The following is a 19652-nucleotide window of genomic DNA, read 5'->3' as shown; positions in this document are numbered from 1 at the left end:
ATGAATTTGTCTTGTGAAAAGAATTTGCCTATGTATTTTTTTTTCATATTGTCTTTGTTCGCTTCAACTCTTTATTGACGGTCCTTAATTTGACTTGCCGGTGTTGCCCCTAGCGACCAATGTAAACATTTCCTCGTCAATGGACTGTTTGCGTGAAACCGAGGCTCTACTTAGTTATTTTGCATTACTATGTTTTTTTGTTGTTATTTGTTTGTTTTAAATAGCTCCTTTTCACGTAGCTGTTTGACCCCGGAAATGGATTTCTTACCAACTTATCAGCGCTGAATGAAACGTCAGGTGGCTGCTGTCATCATTAGCGTAACTTGCTTTAAACCCATTAACGTAGCATTCACGCGTGTAATTCCATCATTTATGTCATCGTTATGGAAATTCTTTTGATAACCGCGCTGTTTTGACAACCCTGACCTCAAAATATATTTTTTCATCTCGATGAATACGACTTTTATCACAGGGACTGAAGAGGACGTCGTGGCGTGGTCTTAAAAAACGATTACTCTTTGAGTAATTTTGTAGTTTATTTTTCTGAAGGGGGAAAAAAAAATCAAGCCCAAGCATCCGACGTTGCAATGTGCAGCGAATACTACGACAAGCTTGAAATAAACAGAAATGCGACAGACGCAGAAATAAAAAGGGCGTAAGTCTACCTAGCAACAGTTGTCGTAAGGAGCCAATCACGGTAAGATACACATCGTCATCATTTTATTCTCTGTCTTTGCAGGTATCGACGTCTGTCACTCAAGTTTCATCCGAGCAGCAACAAAGAACCTGAAAGTGCTGAGAAATTTTACCAACTGGGTGAAGCCTATGATGTTTTGAGTGACCGTAAGCATTATTAGTTATTATATACATATTTGCTGCATGATGATATTCTTTTACCCCATTGTGTGCCATTATGCACAACATACATTTAATTGACAGAATCTATTGAATATTATGGAAAACGTAATTTAGTTCAATTCAAAAAGTGACACACAACCTTGTAGGAAACTTCTCCTTTGCCAAGATTTTGATTGATTTTGCATGATTAGTGTTTGTTCATAACATGCATCTGATGTTGTGACAGCTCGAAAAAAGGCAACATATGACAAGTTTGGAGTGGAAGGCCTGAAAGGTGGAATCCCATACGAGTTTGGCAGCGGTGGCGCTTGGTCAACCAAATATGTCTACCACGGCAATCCAGACAAAACTTTCCGGCAATTTTTTGGCAGTGACAACCCATTCGCAGGTACCATAAAATGTTTGATGATAAACATCACGTGCTTCATCTAATGTGTCATTCATTTGTCTCTTACCAGACTTCTACACAAGTGACATCCCTCTGCTGTTGGGCGGCCTGCTACCGGAAGAGGTCAAGACGCAAGATCCACCCATCGAGAGGGATCTTCATTTATCCCTGGATGACCTCTTCCATGGCTGCACTAAAAAAATCAAGATATCTCGAAGGGTCAGTTTGGATGCGAGTTCCTACCTTGAGATACAAGTGCATGCAATGCAAACCATTTGTCTGGCCACAAGGGGGCAGTATAGAAGCTCGCAGCTTCTCACAGAGGATCTTCTTCTTCTTCTTTAAGTTCTTTTCCTTTCGGTTTTTCGTTCAGATATTTATTGCATTGTTTGTTAGCAACTTAGCATTAAGCTAAACAGATTTTAGGACAGTAAAGCAGTGGTTGTTTTAAAATCTTTGTTTCATGTTTAGTTTGTAAGTGAACTTCAAACAAAGACCAAGCACAAACAACAAAAGAAACACACAAAATGCATTTTTTTGTCACTCAACTTCCAGGTTATGAATGACGATGGCTACACGTCTGGTATTAAAGATAAGATTCTGTCAATTGATGTCAAACCTGGATGGAAAGAAGGCACAAAGGTCATTTTCTCCAAAGAGGGGGATCAGGTAAGAGATCAATTAAATAGTCACAAATTGTTCCGTATGTAAGAAAAGTAAACAGAACCTGTATGTTTTATAAATCTAGTGTGAAGATGTAGTACCTGGAGAAAATTCTCATTCTTTAGATTTTGTGACTTTTACAGGGCCCGAACAAGATCCCTGCAGATATTGTGTTCATCGTGCGACAGAAGACTCACCCTCAGTTCAAAAGACAAAACAACGACTTAATCTACAAGGCCCAAATCTCACTGGCAATGGTGAGTCGTGCTCAGAGCCACAGAAACATTTATGGACATTTATGTGGAGGGGCGGACTCAAGTAGCAAGTATTCTCTCCCCATTACAGGCCTTGACGGGTTGTTCTGTCAATGTGGAAACACTAGATGGCAGGCTACTCAACATTCCCATCAATGATATTGTGCAGTAAGTGTTTTCCTCTTTGATATGCCGTATTTCTTTACTTTTATTGAGCCAAGGCGCATATTTTTATATATCACAAAAAGTATATGCTGTGAACTTAATGGAAAAACAAAAAGGGGCACCAATGGCACATAAACCGTACTGTACTAAATCCAAATCAAAACAGGAAGTGCTGATCTTCGAGGATTTGTGTTCCACCAGAAACAAGCCAAAGGAATTATACATCCGTATCCCCTTTCTTCTCCCTAATTTGTGTGTCACCGCACTGCAGCTTTACATATCAAAAAGTGGTGACAGGAGAGGGGATGCCGCTTTCCCAGAATCCGGCCCAGAGAGGAAACCTCATCCTCATTTTCGGCATCCAGTTTCCTGAGAGGCTTTCCCCGGACAGGAAGGATCTCATCAAACAAGCTCTGCTTTTTAAAAATTGATTACATTCGGTCTTCTATTACCCCCCCCCCCCCCCCCCCCCCACACACACACACACACACACTACCACCACCAGGCAAAGAAGAGAAATGTAAGTCCATTACGCTCAGACAATGCAGACTGCTGAGTCATGCTGGAAACACAAGAACACTTCGCACTGTACAGAAAACGAGATCCATACGTTGAGGCTATTTATATCCATACACTACACTGTGTAATGTGTACAGTACATGCATGCCTTACTGATATTTTCCATTTATTGACTAAACAAGCTGATTTTAAGCAAACATCTGGCTTTTGACTTTGTTGGCCTGCACGATCCCACAGCAAGTTTTTCACAGCCCGTTTACACCTATGTATGATTTAGTACACATATGTAATCATGCCAGAATGCTACTCGAAGAGCCTCAACGACGGTCATAATTAACCGCGTAGCCTACAATGGTGTTACAATATTTACGGCCCATTGTTATGATAGCGCCATATTAGAACCAGTTTAGCCAGAAATTCGGTTTTACATGCAAGTCAAAAATATTAGGTGTATTGAAGCACAATTAATATAATAAGTCAATCATTTGAAAAATAAATCAAACGTATTATATCATCTTCATACTTTTGTAACATGTTTATAATTTATTGGCCAGCAATAAATCAATGTATTTAAGTGCAATGTCCCATAATTAATCCTAACCACATGGCTCACAAACATAAACAATCCCTGTAACTCAAAAACAAAAACAAAACAAAAAAATTTATCATATGGCTTAGTTAGTCTACAGTACTTCTTGTCTGTGATCTCAATAACAAATACAGTACAACTTAAGCAACAATTCCACATGATCTGCCAGTTTGCTGTAAACATAAACATCCTGTTTTGACACTCGTCAATGCCCCTAATTGCGACAGGGGTGTTGCAACAATTCCCACAGCAGGAATTAGTGGACCTCGGATCGACCTGAGCTGTGACCACAGGGCCCCCAAAACCATTTTCATGTACCCTGTGACCCGGGGGTCAACTAACCCCTCGTAAACACAACTGAGCATTTTCATGAGGCTTCGGTCTGTGTGGAGTCCTGCTGGAAGAGGCTTCAAAATGGCGACTCCCAATACTGCGTCACGCCTCGTTTGATTTGCTCATATGTGACAAACATGACGATGTTCCAGGAGCCCAGTCGCAGGAAAGAAGGCATAAACCTGACGGAAAAAAAATCCAATATTAGACACGAGTGTGTATATATATACACACACACACACACACACACACACACACACACACACACACACACACACACACACACACACACACACTTACCCTTTATAGAAGGCCGTGGTTCCTTCATTCTTAATCATTGTGAGAGCACAGTTGATGGCGCTGCTGTACTGGTTGGCACCCGAATTCATGAAGCGGGTTTTAACGACGTCCACAGGTGACGCCACAACGGTGGTACAGAAGCCTGCACCGAAGGCGGCTGTGAAATGACACGGCAGGTTGTCTGGAAGGCACCAAAAGGCAAAATTAGCGTTCATCAAATTTTGATAGGAAACTTGGTTTGTTTTCAAAGCACAAAATGTCATTTACAGGAATATTTGTGTGTAAAAATGTGATCAGTATTATTTTATAATATGGCATATAGTCTTTTGCTGAATGTCATTTATTATGTGTTATATGCATATTAACTCATTCGCTGCCATTGATGGCTATAGACGTCAAAAATTAATTTGAACTCGGTCGGGGGGGGGGGGGCGGCTTTGTTGGGGGGGGGCGGTGGTGGGGGTTGCGGGGTGGGGGGGTGCTGGGGGTGGGGGGTGTCTGGGGGATTGGGGGCATGGGGGCGGCTGGGGCTGGGTTGGGGTGGGTGGCGGGGGTGGATGGGGGGCGGGGGGTTGTGGGGGGGGGGCGGGGGTTGGGGGGCCGGTGGGGTGCCTGGTGGGCCTGCAGTGCCCCGTCCTGCTGCGTTGGGCCGGGGGCGCGGGCCGGGTTGGGGCGGGGGGCGCTCCTGCTCCTGGGTTTGCTCTCCGGCCGGTGGCCCTGGTGGGGCCCGGGGGTCGTCCTTTGGCGCTGCCGCGGCCTGGGGGGCCCTGAGGTGTTGCGCTTGCTCTGTTCCGGCGGGGGTCGACGGCTCCCCTCTTTGGTGGAGATTTTCATGCATGCCAGATCCACCACACCAGCATCTACCGAAACTCAGACACAATCTGTTTCCTCCTCAGGTTATTGAATCGGTGGAGGCTGGTGTCTCGGATCTCACGCGGCTTCGTCTGTCCTTCCTTCCTTTTCTCGGTCTCTCCGTTGGTCTCTTGAGGCCTCCCTGATTTTATGTTTTTTGGATTTGTTGGGGTCTGGATGTTTCTTGGGCTGGGGAGGAGTTCTGGTGGGGGGTGTCTGGTCGGTGCTGGATTTCACCTTCCTTGGTTTTCTTCGGTCCCCTCGGGTCTCCTGGTGTTCGATTTAGGTGAACGGTATGAGATTTTTTTTTTCTAATAGGTTTTCTGGTGAGCTAACAAACACACGCACGCACGCACGCACGCACGCACGCACACACACATACTCACCCACACACACAAAAAAAAAAAAAAAATGTATGTATATATGTATATATGTATGTATATATGTGTATATATATATATATATATATATTTAAAAAAAAAAAAAAAAAAAAAAAAGAGCAATGATGATGACATTTCCGAATGAACAATACTGAGCTCTATAAAAAAATAAAAAAAAATAAAAAAGAAGAAGAAAATAAGAAGCAAGAAAAAGAAAAAAAAAACAAACAAAAAAAAAAAAAATTCATTTGAACTATTTCTAGGAGTTTCACATTTTTTCCACTTTTGTTAACAAGAGTATGAAAATATAAATTAAAAAAAAAAGTTTTACATTTAGAACAGATATAATTTGTGCTTAGCGTTGTCCCATGAAAAGATAAATATGCAAAAATGTGAGGGGTGTGCTCACTTTTGTAATTGCAGTATCTCACCTGTCATTAAGTTATACTTCAGGATGACCTCCTTAATGATGTCATAGGTCACCAGCTCTGCACAGTTGACAATGGCGTTACGGGTGATGTTGGGCATGCACCCTGCAAGTACGCAAAGCTCGTTTTATTTCATTGGATGGTCTTAACAGTGATGTGATAAATGCTAGACGTACCTTTCCAAAGCCCTCGTACCCCCTCGTTCCGGGCGATGGTCTTATAAGCATCCAGAGTACCGTTGTATCTCCTCCCGCCGTCGGACAGGCGTGTCTGAGCCTGGAAGCGCACCTTCACCACGTCGGTCGGTTGCGCTAAAGCCACGGCCATGGCGCCCGTGGTGCAGCCCGCCATGAGCCTCGTGACGATCCCCGAACCTTTACACGTGCGCTCGTTACAATCAGGTCACCTTCATCATACGACAAAATCCTTCGGGGTCGGGATACTCACTTTCGTTGCCTCGAGTGTAGAATTGCTTCATGGAGTCGTAAAGACCAATTCGTACAGAGGCGAAGCTCATCTGCCTCTGCAGTCCTGCGACCAGTCCGTTGTAAAGACTCCCGGGGCCTTCTGTGCGCACCATAGTGCAGATGGTGCCAAACACGCCACGGTATTTTCTTGCAGTTGCACCCTCGGCTTTCTGAACCTCGCCCTGAACCTAAAGACACGGGCCACGTATAGTTAGAGACGTGTTTAACATGGGCAGCGCGTGAGGTAGTGGTTAGTGTGTCTGCCTCACAGTTCTGAGGTTTGGGTTTCGAATCTCGACTTTGTCACAAAAAGAGGGATTATACAGGTTAATTGCCGTGTAATGGACACAGATTAGTTTATTGCTTTTGCTTTGTTAAAAAAAAATAAAAAAAAAATACATGGACACTGAGTAATTACTGAGGGGGGAATTCAAAATCATTCAGTTTTACAAAAGATGTCATTTGTAGCAAATAATGTTCATACCAATTAAAACTCATTTGCTTTAAGTGTCCCAAAGACGTATTTATACGTTTTTTTCATGCAGAAGACTTTGATGCAGCCTCTCAACTGCAAAAAAAACGGTTGAAGAAATGGTAGTTAATACACAAGCGGCCAGCAGGTGGCAGCAGAGCAAAAGAGATCAACCAGGGCCATGTTGAAAAAAAAGCTATTTTACTCACATTTCTAAAAAGATTTGTGACTAATGATTAAATTTAGCTATATTTTAAACCTAGTTGCTGCAAAACGGAAACAGATAGAAATATACTTTTTTTTCCTGATGAAAAAAGAGACTCTAATCTTTCTTTTGGTATGTTCCATCTTTTTTATAGCAATAGAACACAATATTCTGTGGGCCTTGCAAAATCTGTCAAAATCCAGTAAAACAGCCGGGAGTGAAGGGGGGGGGGGGGGTTGCTTCAGTGAAAATGGCTGGGAGTGAATGAGTTAAATGTAATTGGTTCATTTGTCACTGCACACTGGTTGGGAATCACCCGTTACATCGTCCCACCTGTAGTCGCACTTTGGCCGTGTCCAACGGAAATGTGACCAGGTCAGCGACGCAGCCTGCAGTGCCAGCGCCAAAGAACTTGACAGTTGCCGAGGGGGTCACCTCACGGGCTTTCATCACGACCATTTTTGCACCTGAGTCGCATGGAAACATTTGCTCTTATTTGACCTGCGCATGCTTTAGAATGAGCACAGCTCAACTTGACCTGTCAATCAAGTTACACAACATTGGTTGTGATGATGAGGAAAACCGTATTTGGCAGCCAAAGTGGAAACGTATGTCACGTGTGTCACTTTGCGTGTGGAACCATGTGATTGGTTAATAAAGGTATAGGAATGATAATAACGAAGGTATTAAATCTATTGAAACAAGTGTACTGGTGCATCACTTCTCTGAATATAATGAGAATCTTAACTCATTCAATGCCATTGACGGCTATAGACGTAAAAAATTCATTTAAACTATTTCTAGTAGTTTAACATTTTTTCCACTTTTCTTAACAAGAGTATGAAAACCTAGAAAAAAAAAATTCAGAACAGATACAACATTTGTGATTAATCGTGAGTTAACTATTGAAGTCATGCAATTAATTAAAAAAAAATACCAGCTGATGCAATAAAAAAAAAAGATTATTAAAAATTAGGGGCGTCAGGTGATAATTTTTTTTAAGCGTAATTAATTGCCTGGCTTCGCTAGTTAACTCACGATTAATCATACATTTTATATTTGTTCTAAATGTACGATAAAAAAATTCTAGGTTTTCATACTCTTGTCAACAAAAGTGAAAAAAAAGTTAAATAGAAATAGTTCAAATTAATTTTTTACGTCTATAGCCGTCAATGGCAGTGAATGAGTTAAATATGTTTGTTTGTTTTTAATTGTACTGTACATAATACAACATTATAATACGAAAAAGAAATTGTTGTAAATGAAAGTGGAGAACCTAATGAGATGACGTCATAACCAGAATATAGCTAACAAGTGTAACATTTAGCTTGTTGTTTCCAAAACCTTATGGACACAACGTTACCATAAAAAATCAATACTGGAAGGAATCAACAATGACCCCCTCCCAAAAAAAAACCATTCTAAACTACAACATTTACTTTCAGTTACATCAACTTTTCCAAGAAAAAAAACCCAACAACCTTAATAACCAGCACACCAAAATCTGCCTTGCTACTGTTTTATGATCAAAAGATGGATGAATGAGCATAGTTCTCACTATAAAACAATAGTAGACAATTTAAAAGATCCATATTGGAAAATATTTAAGCTATTTCTGTACATTAGGGCTTGTAAATGCTTGAGGCAGACAGACAGACGAACAACCTTCAAGGTTCAGGCAGGAGAAGATCAATGGTCATATGACGATTCCAATTAATTATGTTAAATATTGATAAGAGTATATTTTGCAGAAACCTGATCAAGCCAAAACAACACTTATTCTAGAAGTAACAAAATGTGCGGTAACTAATTAAACTAAGCAAAAATTGGATTCATGTCTTAAAACTCATAAAAGCTTTTATTGTGGTAAGATTGCAATATGATGACTTAATTCTTAAAAAAAAAAAAAAAAAAAGACACCTCATAGTTTATTCCTGTTGACTAATGAGAACAAATAGAAACCATTGTGGCCATAAATTCCATCATCAATACACCCTTTCGAGTTTTACATTTTTTAATACTTGAAACATTCAAGCCTATAAATTTCCATACATCATGCAAGTATTTGAAATGCTATTACTTTTATCATCCATTCGAAATACACTGTAATGTAATCAATTACCTTTTGTTGCGTTCCTGAAGCGTCAAAGTGAATGACCAATCCCTATGCCGTCCTCATCCCTTGCTGCATACTCGCTGTTTGTCCCGCCGCCAAGCTGCCGAATATATGGACACCTTTTTGCACATGACCCCCCCCCCCCCCCCCCCCCCCAGACTGCGTGACAAGTTGTACCCACCTGTTATGCGAGTCTCATGTTTACCAGGGTGCGAGCCAGAAACAGGCAGGATACTCGAGCTCTTGTTGATCTTCACTTTGCACCGTCACTGGCCCCCGTCCATGACTCTGTGCAAAAAATTAAAATGATTGAACGCCCTTTCAAAGGCTGGCTTTGATGTCATTCTGTTATTGTTTGATCTATTACGCAATCCTCACATCTACTTTGGTATTCAGCGTACGTTCACCAAAGAGCTTTTGGAACATGCAGTCCTTTGAGAATCTATTGGCTCCCATTTGCAACCAATGAGAGACACTTACAAGCAGGCTGTGCAAGTCTGAATGTCCAGAGGTGGCAAAAAAGGAATAAGAGTGCAGATGTTTGTGTTAAATAAATATTATTTATTTGATTCCTGTACTTCAATAAAAGTAAGTGAGTATAAAACAAGACCTGTTTTGATCATTTATGCACAGTGAAAGACAACATCTCTGCACACAAAATTAGTTTTCCACTTACAAACTTGCGAATGGCGTTTTTATGCTGAAAAGACGCCAAGGCATCCATTGCAACTTTATTCAATTATGACCAAGACTACTCCTATTACTACTATGTTTCTAATTCAAATTTTGTGTTTCTAATTTTAATTTTGGCCAACATTTTACTCCACTGCAAATCTGTGAGTCATTCTCGGTCTGTACCAAAATAGCTAGTTGTAGTTTGTTTTTGTTAGTCTAAAGAGTTTAGTAGTACATACACACACACTTTCTAAATTCTATGCGAGCGTACCTTTCCACCTGTTGTCAACCATACAGCAGAAGGATTTCTCACCATGTGAGTAAATCGAGTTATTGACGCCAACCTATAAAGCTTTGTAATAGCCTATACATGCCACAAGATGGCAGTAAAGCACTTAAACGTTGTTCCTTGTCCTTGAAAAACCACAAAATGGCGCCCAAGAATCGCTTTTATTTCAGACCTAGCTTAGCACAAAAAAGGTAAATATTCCAACAAGGATGGAGTCCCAGAAGAAATTTTCAAACGCCAAACCTTCAATGTGAGAGAGTGCCCTGACTCACAAAAACAGTTACAAAATGTTTTTGAATTTTAAGTTCTGGTCTGTTGGAGGTTGCCTGCATACAGCACATGTGACTTTCTATGTCTTCATTTGGTCAGTCACGAGGAAGGCCCATGGAAGACATTCCCACTAAATATTGAACATTTCCCCTTCTGTTAGATGCTTTAATATAAAATGTCCATATTTATTATAGCCATATTATATTAGATAAAGTCTGACAAAATACTTTTGCGAAAGTCACTCTCAAAAGTAGTCTTTATACTTTGATACAATGGGAATTTTTTTTATAGGCTTGTAAAGTGCAAAGGAATACAGAATGAGCACTTTACCCTACTAAAGTTATCTAACTTGAACCTCTTCACTTCCCCGGCAATCTAAAAGGGCCCTCCCAGACCGGAGACAGACGCGTAAACACCTCGTGGCTGTTCCAGCTTCAACTCGATCGAGGTGACCTCATATACAGTCCTTGCAAAATGAAACCGAGCAGGCCCGCTCGCTTCACCCCGCTTTGCTCGGCTGCACTTTGAATACCACGAAGTGTGCATCAGTGCGGTGAACACAGCTTATCGCTGCCGCACTATAAATAAGACCGGCGGCTATAAATAAAGTCAGACGCTGCTTAATGTAAATGTTAGTGGAGCACGCAAGTATGCTTCATTATTCAGCAGGCCGGTCAATTCTCAGCCTCTGTTTCAAGTCGAATTATTTTGTTATGAGATGGAGAAAGGAACCTTTGAAAATAACAAATACTGTATGTGACATCACCTCTAATTTACTTTTTTTTTTAATACAAGAGAGTGAGGGAAATGCTAATATGTGTCAGCCATTTTATCATAATTATCCATAAGACTTAAAGATAATGTGTTCTTGTTTTTATTAGCATGATACTATCTATTGGATTTAAATATCACTTTTTAAAATGCAGCACTCCATTATTTACATTTATATTAGTAGTTAGTAGTGGTAGTGATACTGATAGTATATTATATTATATATTGTTTTATGGTGAATTCTCAAATACAACGGTTTAAAAAATGTTTCTATCGTTTGTTTTTGTTTTTTATTATGTCATTGTTGTGTTTTCCCTCAACTTTGCATTTATCGTTTTTCTCAATCTTGTTTGTGTTTTTTTTTTACATCATTTGCAATAAACCTGATAGTAGACACTAATAAATAAATAGTAAATATCTCATGCTAGCGTGTGCTAAACAGACCTGTTAAATGATTGATATGAGATACCCCACCTTTGTCAGGCGGTGAAAAAAAAAAAACTTTCATTGCATTATATCTATTATCGAACAGAATGGGACAAGACAAGATAATTTTCTCATTGTCTTTTCCATTATGTAACTTGATACCATATGTCCTAGTATACAACAATAAAGTCCACACCTACATGTCTGCAGACCTGGTGGGAGCAATTCATGTGATATGATCGAATTTAAGCCCTTTAAAAGCCACAAAGAAGACATTGTAATGACTGCAAGAATAATGGCTGGGAGTTGACCTACTGTAACTAAACCGTGTACATAACTCATACCCTCCTACCTACCTATTTAGACTGCATCACTTTAATAAATACAGTATAAATTATACATTTTTGAAAAATGATCTTGAATTATTATTTTATTAATTTTGCGTGTTATTGATATTGATGGACACTAGAGGGCAATACAACATTCGAGTTATTGCTAAGTAGGACGGAGGAGGCGGAGATGACGGAGAAGAAGAATTACCCAAGTTAGCCGTTAGCCTGTGGTACAAATGTAGCAGCAGTTAGCGGCTATCGGTTGTGCTCTTGTGTCATGTCTGCCTAGCATCGGTGCAGGTGTGGAAGAAAACTCCTATGCAGCGAGAGTGGGTTGACGTCACTTTCGAGCTTTCCTGACAGCGATCGAGATCCGCTTTTTCCGCAACATGGAGAAACAGTTGCATTTAAACCTGTTAGCTTCCAGACCTCCTATGCCGGGTGGCTTTCAGTCCAGCTCCAAAATGAAAATGGGGTGAGTCAATTAGCATCATATTAGCATACAGTCGTACTTTAAACGTAACAATAACATTCATCTCAATTCATCAGTGTGTTATTTATGCGACACAGGGATACTGTGCTACTGTCAAATGATTAAATTAGCCTATGGAGTGGATAGCAACAACGCTGTCAAGAGTTTGAAATGGACCATTATTAATATGATACGACAAGCTAACAGCTCAGTAATACACACTTCTCGGACTTTATTCAATTACTAAGGAGATGTTTATTAGCAAACAGACAGCCAGGATGTGACGTCCAGTGGTCCATCTAAGTCACGACAGAAAAAAAAACACCGTTTTCTTAATAGCAACTAATAACAATGGTGTGTTTTTACTGAACACAATACATTTGGATTTAATAATTGTCAATAACCTCAACCAAATGTTTCTTATGGTTGTAGATCCATTCATTTGTTTCAGAGGATAAAGAGTATGGAAAATGGATGGATGTTCATACAGTGCTTTGTTTGTCTTTTTAATCCAGGCCTGGACGAAGGAGAGATTTCACCCCGCTGTCCTGGAGTCAGTATTTTGAAACCATGGAAGATGTTGAAGTGGAAAATGAAAATGAAAATGGCAAAGATATATCTTTTTCTGCTTCTGTGTGCCTCCAGAAAGTGTTCAAAATTATAATTATGATTATCTTTCAAAGTAGTATATTCCAGCTAACCCCACCCCGAGTCAAACATTTCAGTCCAATCAACATTAAATTGATTTACTATGACACTAGATGTAATTGAATCTATTAATTGGGTTGAGAGGTTCTTTGACTCCATGGAACATTTTCAGAGTTTACTGCAGTGGTGCTCATGGTCCTGTACTGCTCTTGCTCCATGGAGGAGGACACTCTGCTCTCTCTTGGGCTGTCTTTACTGTGAGCATAATAACTTTTACTATTATTGTGTCGTTCCGTACTGTATAACTGTTAAAATCTTGCTTTAAGTGTGCTTAAAGCCATTGTTACGTGTTTTACAGGCTGTCATCTACAGCAGGATTAACTGCAGGGTAGTGGCTATGGACCTTCGAGCTCATGGTAGGTGGTATGTACTCTTAACAGTCATCACAGGAGAAACTTGCAGTCACTTTACAACAAGGTGCAGTTTGGCAGAATTAGTAAAAAAAAATAAAAAAATTAATTACATTTATTGACACTGTCAGTGGAAGGTGAATGTCAAACTAAACAACAAAAACAATTACTATTAATTAGCATACATTGGGAAGCTCCAGAAGCACACATGCTAACAATTAGCATCAAAATATGTGGTGGTGTTATCTTTTAAGCTACAGCTATTTGAGCACAAATGGTGAAGCAACAACAGATGATGTTTATTCAAAGGCATAACTGCCATTCTGAGGACCTGAATCTCAAGTACAGTGTATCTGTTTGTATGTCTTATACTGCCCCCAGGTGGCCAAAGCCACAATGAGCATTGAATGATTTGCTTTAAAAGGAGATTTGAGATTATGGTTGTTTTGAGTTATGAGCATCGTCAAGGAACAAATTAAATTGGTATTTCGTGGCCACCACTGTTTTTTTTTTTTTTTTTTTTAATACAAAAATGTTCAACCAAACCTTATAATTTTCTCTAGCAACGCCCGTTATCTTGCATGTAATGTAAATACCACACAGGGCCTGTTGTCAAAACCCATAAAAAAAAAAAAATCAAAATCCACTAATGATGATTAGATTTATCAGAGGAACACTGTTTTCATGTGCATCTCTGTCATCTGCTGCAGGTGACTCCAAAGTGAAGAATTCTGAAGATCTCTCTGCAGACTCTATGGCCAAGTAAGTTGCTGTATAGTGAAGAAGAAGAAAACACATAAACCATACAGTGGCTATAAAATGTCAGTTTTTATACAAAAACAAAAAGATGAGACCAACATAAATAATTTTGAAACTTTTTCCACAACTAATGTGGCCCGTGATCTGTATAAATCTATTTAAAGAGAGGAAGTAAAATAAAACAAAGGTGATATGGTTGGTTGCACAAGTGTGCACACCCTCTTATAACTGGTTAGGTGACTATATTCAGAATGAAACGATCACATTCAAATGTGATGTGGTGGCAGGTGTTGTGCCATTGAACTTGAGTTTGAATGTGATTGGTTAATTCGTGAATTCACACTTGTGCAACTACATCATCTATCTACGTTGGTTTATTTTACTTCCTCTCTCAATTGTTTTCCCAATTGAGTTGTACAGATTAATGGTGGGGAAAAAATGTTTGGAAATCAGTATGTAATAACAGAAAATGAATTGTTTCCACAGTCACGAGCTGTTCAAGAAACAGGAAAAATAACAATGACCAGCAGAGGGAGACAGAGATGCAAAAAATGGAAACATGAGGAGGAGGGAGGGGAAAAAACGAGGCCAAATATGTGCTGCTCAGGGAGAACAGTATGAACCTGGAAAATTATCTAATAAATTGCCTTGGTTACTTCTGGCATTTTATTTTGAACATTAGGTGTGAAGACTTTTTATTTCCACTGTACTCAAAGTTACCTGAAGCTTTTATTTAGCAACTTAAGGTTCTCTTTCCTCTTCTTCCCAAAGGGATATTGGCAAAGTAGTGGAAGCTCTTTATGGAGAAAACCCACCGCCAATCATGATTATCGGGCACAGCATGGGTGGGGCCATAGCGGTTCACACCGCCGCTGCCAATCATATACCATCGCTGCTTGGCCTCTGCGTCATTGACGTCGTCGAGGGTAGGTGTTTTTAATTGTATTTTTCCAAATCTTAAACACGCTGCCAATTGTGTGCCTTTTTACAAATTGTTCCTTCTCAGGCACAGCAATGGACGCTCTGAACAGCATGCAGAATTTCCTCCGAAGTCGACCAAAAATGTTTAAATCGCTGGAAAACGCCATAGAGTGGAGGTAAGCCTCAACCAAGCTCACTGCTAAAAGAGAACAAAAGAGTTTTTTTTTTTTTCTTCTTTCAAATCTTCCATTTCTTGACTACATTTCCATGTTAGCGTGAAGAGCGGCCAGATCCGAAACATCGAGTCAGCGCGCGTGTCGATGGGAGGCCAAGTGAAAAAGTACGCGCTGTCCTGCGTCATTGGGCATTCAGTCCAAACGTCGACGTGTGCTCTCGTTCAGCCCGAACACTTTGTGCTGCTCTGACCTTGACAGATGTGAGGAGTCCGCCAGGAGCCCGGTGGTCTCCACGAGCATTGGCGAAGGTATCATAGAAGAGGAGGAGGAGGATGAAGAAGGGGAAGACGAGTCCAACAAGAAAAGAATGAAGGAAGATGACCAAGAGGTGAGTTGCGTGTGTTCTCCTAAAAAGCAACGCATCTATGACGACTTTATTTGTCAAATCTGATTGGACGGTGCAGATGGACGTCATCGTGATTCTTGTTTCAGACGAAGAAGGAAAGCGTCTTCACGTGGCGAGTGGATTTGGCCAAAACGGAAAAGTACTGGGAGGGCTGGTTCAAAGGCCTGTCTTCACTTTTTCTTACCTGCTCCGTGCCAAAACTGCTCCTGCTCGCAGGTTCGATACCTCACCTCACCTCGCCTCCGTTTCTCACTGTCGACGTTTTTGTGTTGAGGAATTCAAACGTGTTCTTTGTGCAGGGGTGGACAGGCTTGACAAAGATCTTACCATAGGACAGATGCAAGGTAAAGACGCCGAATGAACATTGGCAAACTCTCTTTTGCTTGATCGTCTCACTTTTTGCCCGCAGGGAAGTTTCAGATGCAGGTCCTCCCTCAGTGTGGCCATTCTGTCCATGAGGATGCGCCCGAAAAAGTACATCACGAGAATCCGAATTTGCAGCGCGAGTTTGCTATTCGCTCGATTTGATGTTGTGATTGTTTGCGCTGTTCCTTTCTTAGGTAGCAGACGCCCTCGCCGCGTTTATGGTGCGGCACAAATTCACAGACTTTAAAGATGGATACATGTGGTAAGGGATTCTCCTTCTAAATATGTACGATCGGGTTTAAAAATTGGGATTTAACACGTCGTCGTGTACTTGGCAAATTCTCCAAAATCCCTGTTTTGAAACTGAACACATGAAATAGAAAAGAAGTGTGAGCTGGTCTTGCATCTTCTCAAAATATATAAACTAGGGGTGTCAGGCGATTTTTATTTTTTCATCGTAAATAATCGCATTACTTCAGTAGTTAACTCACGATTAATTGCAAATTCTATATCTGTTAATGACTTTTTTTATTTCTAAGTTTTCTTACTCTTGTTAACATAAAAAGTGGACAAAAAATAAACTTATAGGAATATGAGTTAAAATTAAAAATGTACTGTTAAAAAAAAAAGTGTGATAGTTATTTGTGTTGAGATCATATTTCTGCCACTAGATGGCATAATTGCATTTGTAAAACATTAGTGCCAGCTCAGTGCATTTTTCTTTTCATATTAAGAGCTATCTAATCTTTAACATTAGTAACGGGTGAAATTCTGCACATTTTGAAAATTGTAAAATACAACTTGACCCCATTTTCCACAAATATATGCATTATTATTCAACTTATTACGACTAAATTTGGACAAGGACGCGTGTGCTGTGTTGCGACTGTACAGGCTTTCCAAGTAAGGGGTGGCCATTAATGAAAGGAACTTCAAATGAACTCAAAATTAATGCACTTATTTTGACACTTCTATTATAAACTTAAGGACTATTTTTTTTTTCTGATCTTTCTACAGTTAATTGAATACGTCGCCACAGAGGAATTATTTGAAGACTCGCCAACGTCATTGTACAACAGCAGATTACAAAGGACGTTTAAAATAAAACACTCATTGTTGTTATGTTTTGTAGATACTTTGCCTTATTTTATTGTGCAACGCAAGAATAGGTTTATTCTTTCCGTTGCAGCGTCTTTTTATGTGAAATTCCTTTTTATGTTTTTGTTTTTTTCCGAGTGAAGTTTTATGTTTATAAAATGTCTTTGTCATGGTAAACGGTGATTCAGAGGGATTGAAAAGATGTCACATGCTTTTTGAATGTGTACAAATTCTGCAATATGTCACGTAGCGGGATCATCACGGCTGGTTTACTTCAAGGTCATCTACGGTCTGCTTTGTAAAGAATTCTAACTTTTGCACTGTTCAGAAAAACTCATTATTTGATATCCATACCATCTGTTGTCTCATATGCTGTACATTAATCCCCCCCCCCTCCCCTCCCTGTCCCCAAACAAAACCTGTCCACTCAGTTGCACTCCAAATGATTCAAACCTTATTCCAAATTATACTTTGCAGTGAACAAACAAGACGAGGCCAATTTAAATATCCCCACATCACTAACATTAACCGTTATCTTTTTAAAATGTATTTAAAGCTCATACAAATTGAAATCATGCGCAATTTTGAGTGCAGCTTTAAAGAGGAAATGGTCATTTGAATTGTTGCTGAGTGAGTTGCGAACAGCAAATTTGCGTGGATTATTTTAATATCACATAGCACAATGGCATCAGATGCACACAAATGACAGTTGTCTTTCATGGGTTTTGTGAAATAAAATGATGATTTAAACTATTGTTTGTGTCTCACTATATTGTGTTAAGTCAAAACTTTTCCAAACGAGCTAATGGAAGTGGATTTAGAAAGTTTCCTCAAATGCTTGATTTACTCCCGGATATTTAGTTGCATGCAATTAATTGTCCCTCTACAGACTAACGCATATTTAATGATGCAAGAAACAGTTGGATTATTGATTAACAATTAATGGCTCTCCAAAGATGTGATCTTAAAAACGATGATGTTGAGATGTAAACAACCTAATGAGTTTAGGCCAAGCAAATAGTGTCCCTCCTTCGTATAAGATGGTGTGTCACCAATTTTAATTTCATTGTATTTAAAAAGAAAAGAAAAAAGAAACTTTGGCCAGAACAATAATATTGACTTTTTAAATTTTACAGAGAAGTGCAGACTTTTTTTTTTTTTTAATGGATATCAATGTGTCATGATACAATCAAAATCATTGTGCTGCTAACCGCAAATATTACACAATAACTGCAGATGTCGGTGGAATCATTAAAGTTATTAGTTGAGTCGTCTTGTATATTGTAACTGTTCAAAATGGCTTGTGACAGAAATAAACAATGACATAATTTATCCAGCAGATGTCGCCATTGATATACATTTGGATGTGATGGGCCCTCAATGTACTCTACCTCTTCTACATACAGTACTTTTTACTTAATGTAAAATTTAGACTACCACATGCACAGTAGCCGTCAATATTACTCAACAAACCCCCTTTTATTTTTTTATTTTTTTGTTCCCCTAGTCCATAATGACACATATAGGCCGTGAGGCCAATTTATGAGTGTAAACGGGGGAGGGAGGTGGCAACCCATGGAATTAAAAAGCAGTGTCTGAGCGGGAGGTGGGATTCATTTAACCCATCTTTACTCTGCCACAAGCCTCGAGCCCTCTCAGGATCTCCTTGGCCTCCGTGAAAGGGCACTCGAAGGCCTGAAAAACATTCCAGAGAGGAGAAGTACCTGGTGACAGGGGGCCCCGAGACAAAGGTTGTTGTCATGATCACAAACTCCTCCACATCTTTTACCAAGAAAACGTAGAATGAGTTTTTATTTCCCCTTAAACTTCCCTTCTCGCTGCTCTCGCTCGACAGCTAATACATGCATTGTGCTTTTAACTCTACAACTACTCATTCTTCTTCTCGGCCTCGTTTTTACGGGCCTCTGTGGATGGTTCGACAACGCGGCATATGCGCAGTGCACGACCTCCGTTGTTCAGCATAGCTTCAGCTCTCGTCAGAAATGTCTACAGGGTATTCAACAGAGATGAAAGTCCAATTACGTAACACGCTGGTAATGAAATGAAAAGCTCAAAACAATGGCATCGGCATGTGACAGTAAAGGCAACAAAACGGAATGCACTAATGCGGCAATCTAACTGGTAATTCTTCTGCAATTACTACTGAGCAATGGTATCCCCAATGGTTCTTCTTCTCCATAGGCTTGTAGTGAGACTCAAATTAAAGCGCTGACCTGGTTAGCTTTCTGTCAGCAGGAGGGAGCGCTGTACCCCAACCCCCACTCCATCCCACCCACATGCAGGCATTAATGAGACTGGAATACTGTATGTGCCAACCAACTTTTGTCAGTTTTTACTTGAATTTGCCGGGGGGGGGGGGGGGGGGGATAAATATGCAATGTGACTTTTTGGTGATGGATGAAGCAAAACTAATAAACATAGGCCTTCCTTTTAGAAATAAGTAAATGGAACTTAGTTATAATTATTAATTGCATCTATGCTTACTTTGCAACAGGCCTCTAACGGGGGGAGGGGGGGGGGGTGTCAGTGGGCACGCGTAAATTTGACGTCATCCTCACGTAATTGGACAGACAGACAGGTAGTTTTTTTTTCTCTCCGTCAAATATGTCATAAAGCTCAAATC

General features: G+C 40.0%; 3 protein-coding genes across 6 annotated transcripts; 2 read left to right on the top strand and 1 right to left on the bottom strand.

Moving 5' to 3' along the window:
* Window positions 1-118: 118 nt before the first annotated feature.
* dnajb13 (DnaJ heat shock protein family (Hsp40) member B13) lies at window positions 119-4455 on the top strand. 2 transcript variants are annotated; one of them, XM_086057641.1, is made up of 9 exons: window positions 119-292; window positions 473-655; window positions 740-843; window positions 1085-1246; window positions 1317-1465; window positions 1802-1915; window positions 2053-2166; window positions 2255-2331; window positions 2600-4455. In XM_086057641.1, exons 2-9 carry the CDS (start codon window positions 588-590, stop codon window positions 2757-2759), a joined length of 948 nt encoding a protein of 315 aa, XP_085913767.1. In that variant the 5' UTR covers window positions 119-292; window positions 473-587; the 3' UTR covers window positions 2760-4455. The 2 variants fall into 2 exon arrangements, with proteins under 2 accessions (XP_085913767.1, XP_085913768.1); XM_086057642.1 differs by having other exon boundaries at window positions 119-655; window positions 2495-2743.
* Window positions 3368-12187, bottom strand: LOC147160948 (dicarboxylate carrier UCP2-like). Of its 3 annotated transcripts, XM_086057644.1 has the most exons (9): window positions 11961-12187; window positions 9171-9277; window positions 8996-9089; window positions 7207-7340; window positions 6177-6384; window positions 5906-6103; window positions 5733-5834; window positions 4070-4250; window positions 3368-3951 (listed from the first exon to the last, which is right to left on the bottom strand). In XM_086057644.1, exons 4-9 carry the CDS (start codon window positions 7330-7332, stop codon window positions 3846-3848), a joined length of 921 nt encoding a protein of 306 aa, XP_085913770.1. In that variant the 5' UTR covers window positions 7333-7340; window positions 8996-9089; window positions 9171-9277; window positions 11961-12187; the 3' UTR covers window positions 3368-3845. The 3 variants fall into 3 exon arrangements, with proteins under 3 accessions (XP_085913770.1, XP_085913769.1, XP_085913771.1); XM_086057643.1 differs by lacking the exon at window positions 11961-12187 and having other exon boundaries at window positions 9171-9352; XM_086057645.1 differs by lacking the exons at window positions 3368-3951; window positions 4070-4250; window positions 9171-9277; window positions 11961-12187 and adding an exon at window positions 4973-5191 and having other exon boundaries at window positions 8996-9130.
* ppme1 (protein phosphatase methylesterase 1) lies at window positions 11933-17762 on the top strand. Its single transcript, XM_086057639.1, has 14 exons — window positions 11933-12227; window positions 12740-12841; window positions 13039-13129; window positions 13231-13288; window positions 13993-14044; window positions 14813-14967; window positions 15048-15138; window positions 15237-15302; window positions 15397-15526; window positions 15631-15760; window positions 15844-15888; window positions 15954-16018; window positions 16105-16172; window positions 16928-17762. Exons 1-14 carry the CDS (start codon window positions 12142-12144, stop codon window positions 16929-16931), a joined length of 1143 nt encoding a protein of 380 aa, XP_085913765.1. The 5' UTR covers window positions 11933-12141; the 3' UTR covers window positions 16932-17762.
* The last annotated feature ends 1890 nt before the right edge of the window (window positions 17763-19652 follow it).

This window comes from Leptonotus elevatus, chromosome 16, assembly GCF_054856555.1.
Source record: "Leptonotus elevatus isolate MCC_2025b chromosome 16, RoL_Lele_1.0, whole genome shotgun sequence".
In the NCBI taxonomy this organism is placed as follows: Eukaryota; Metazoa; Chordata; class Actinopteri; order Syngnathiformes; family Syngnathidae; genus Leptonotus; species Leptonotus elevatus.
Note: the sequence above shows the minus strand (reverse complement) of the source record. Positions and strands in the feature narration are given on the sequence as shown.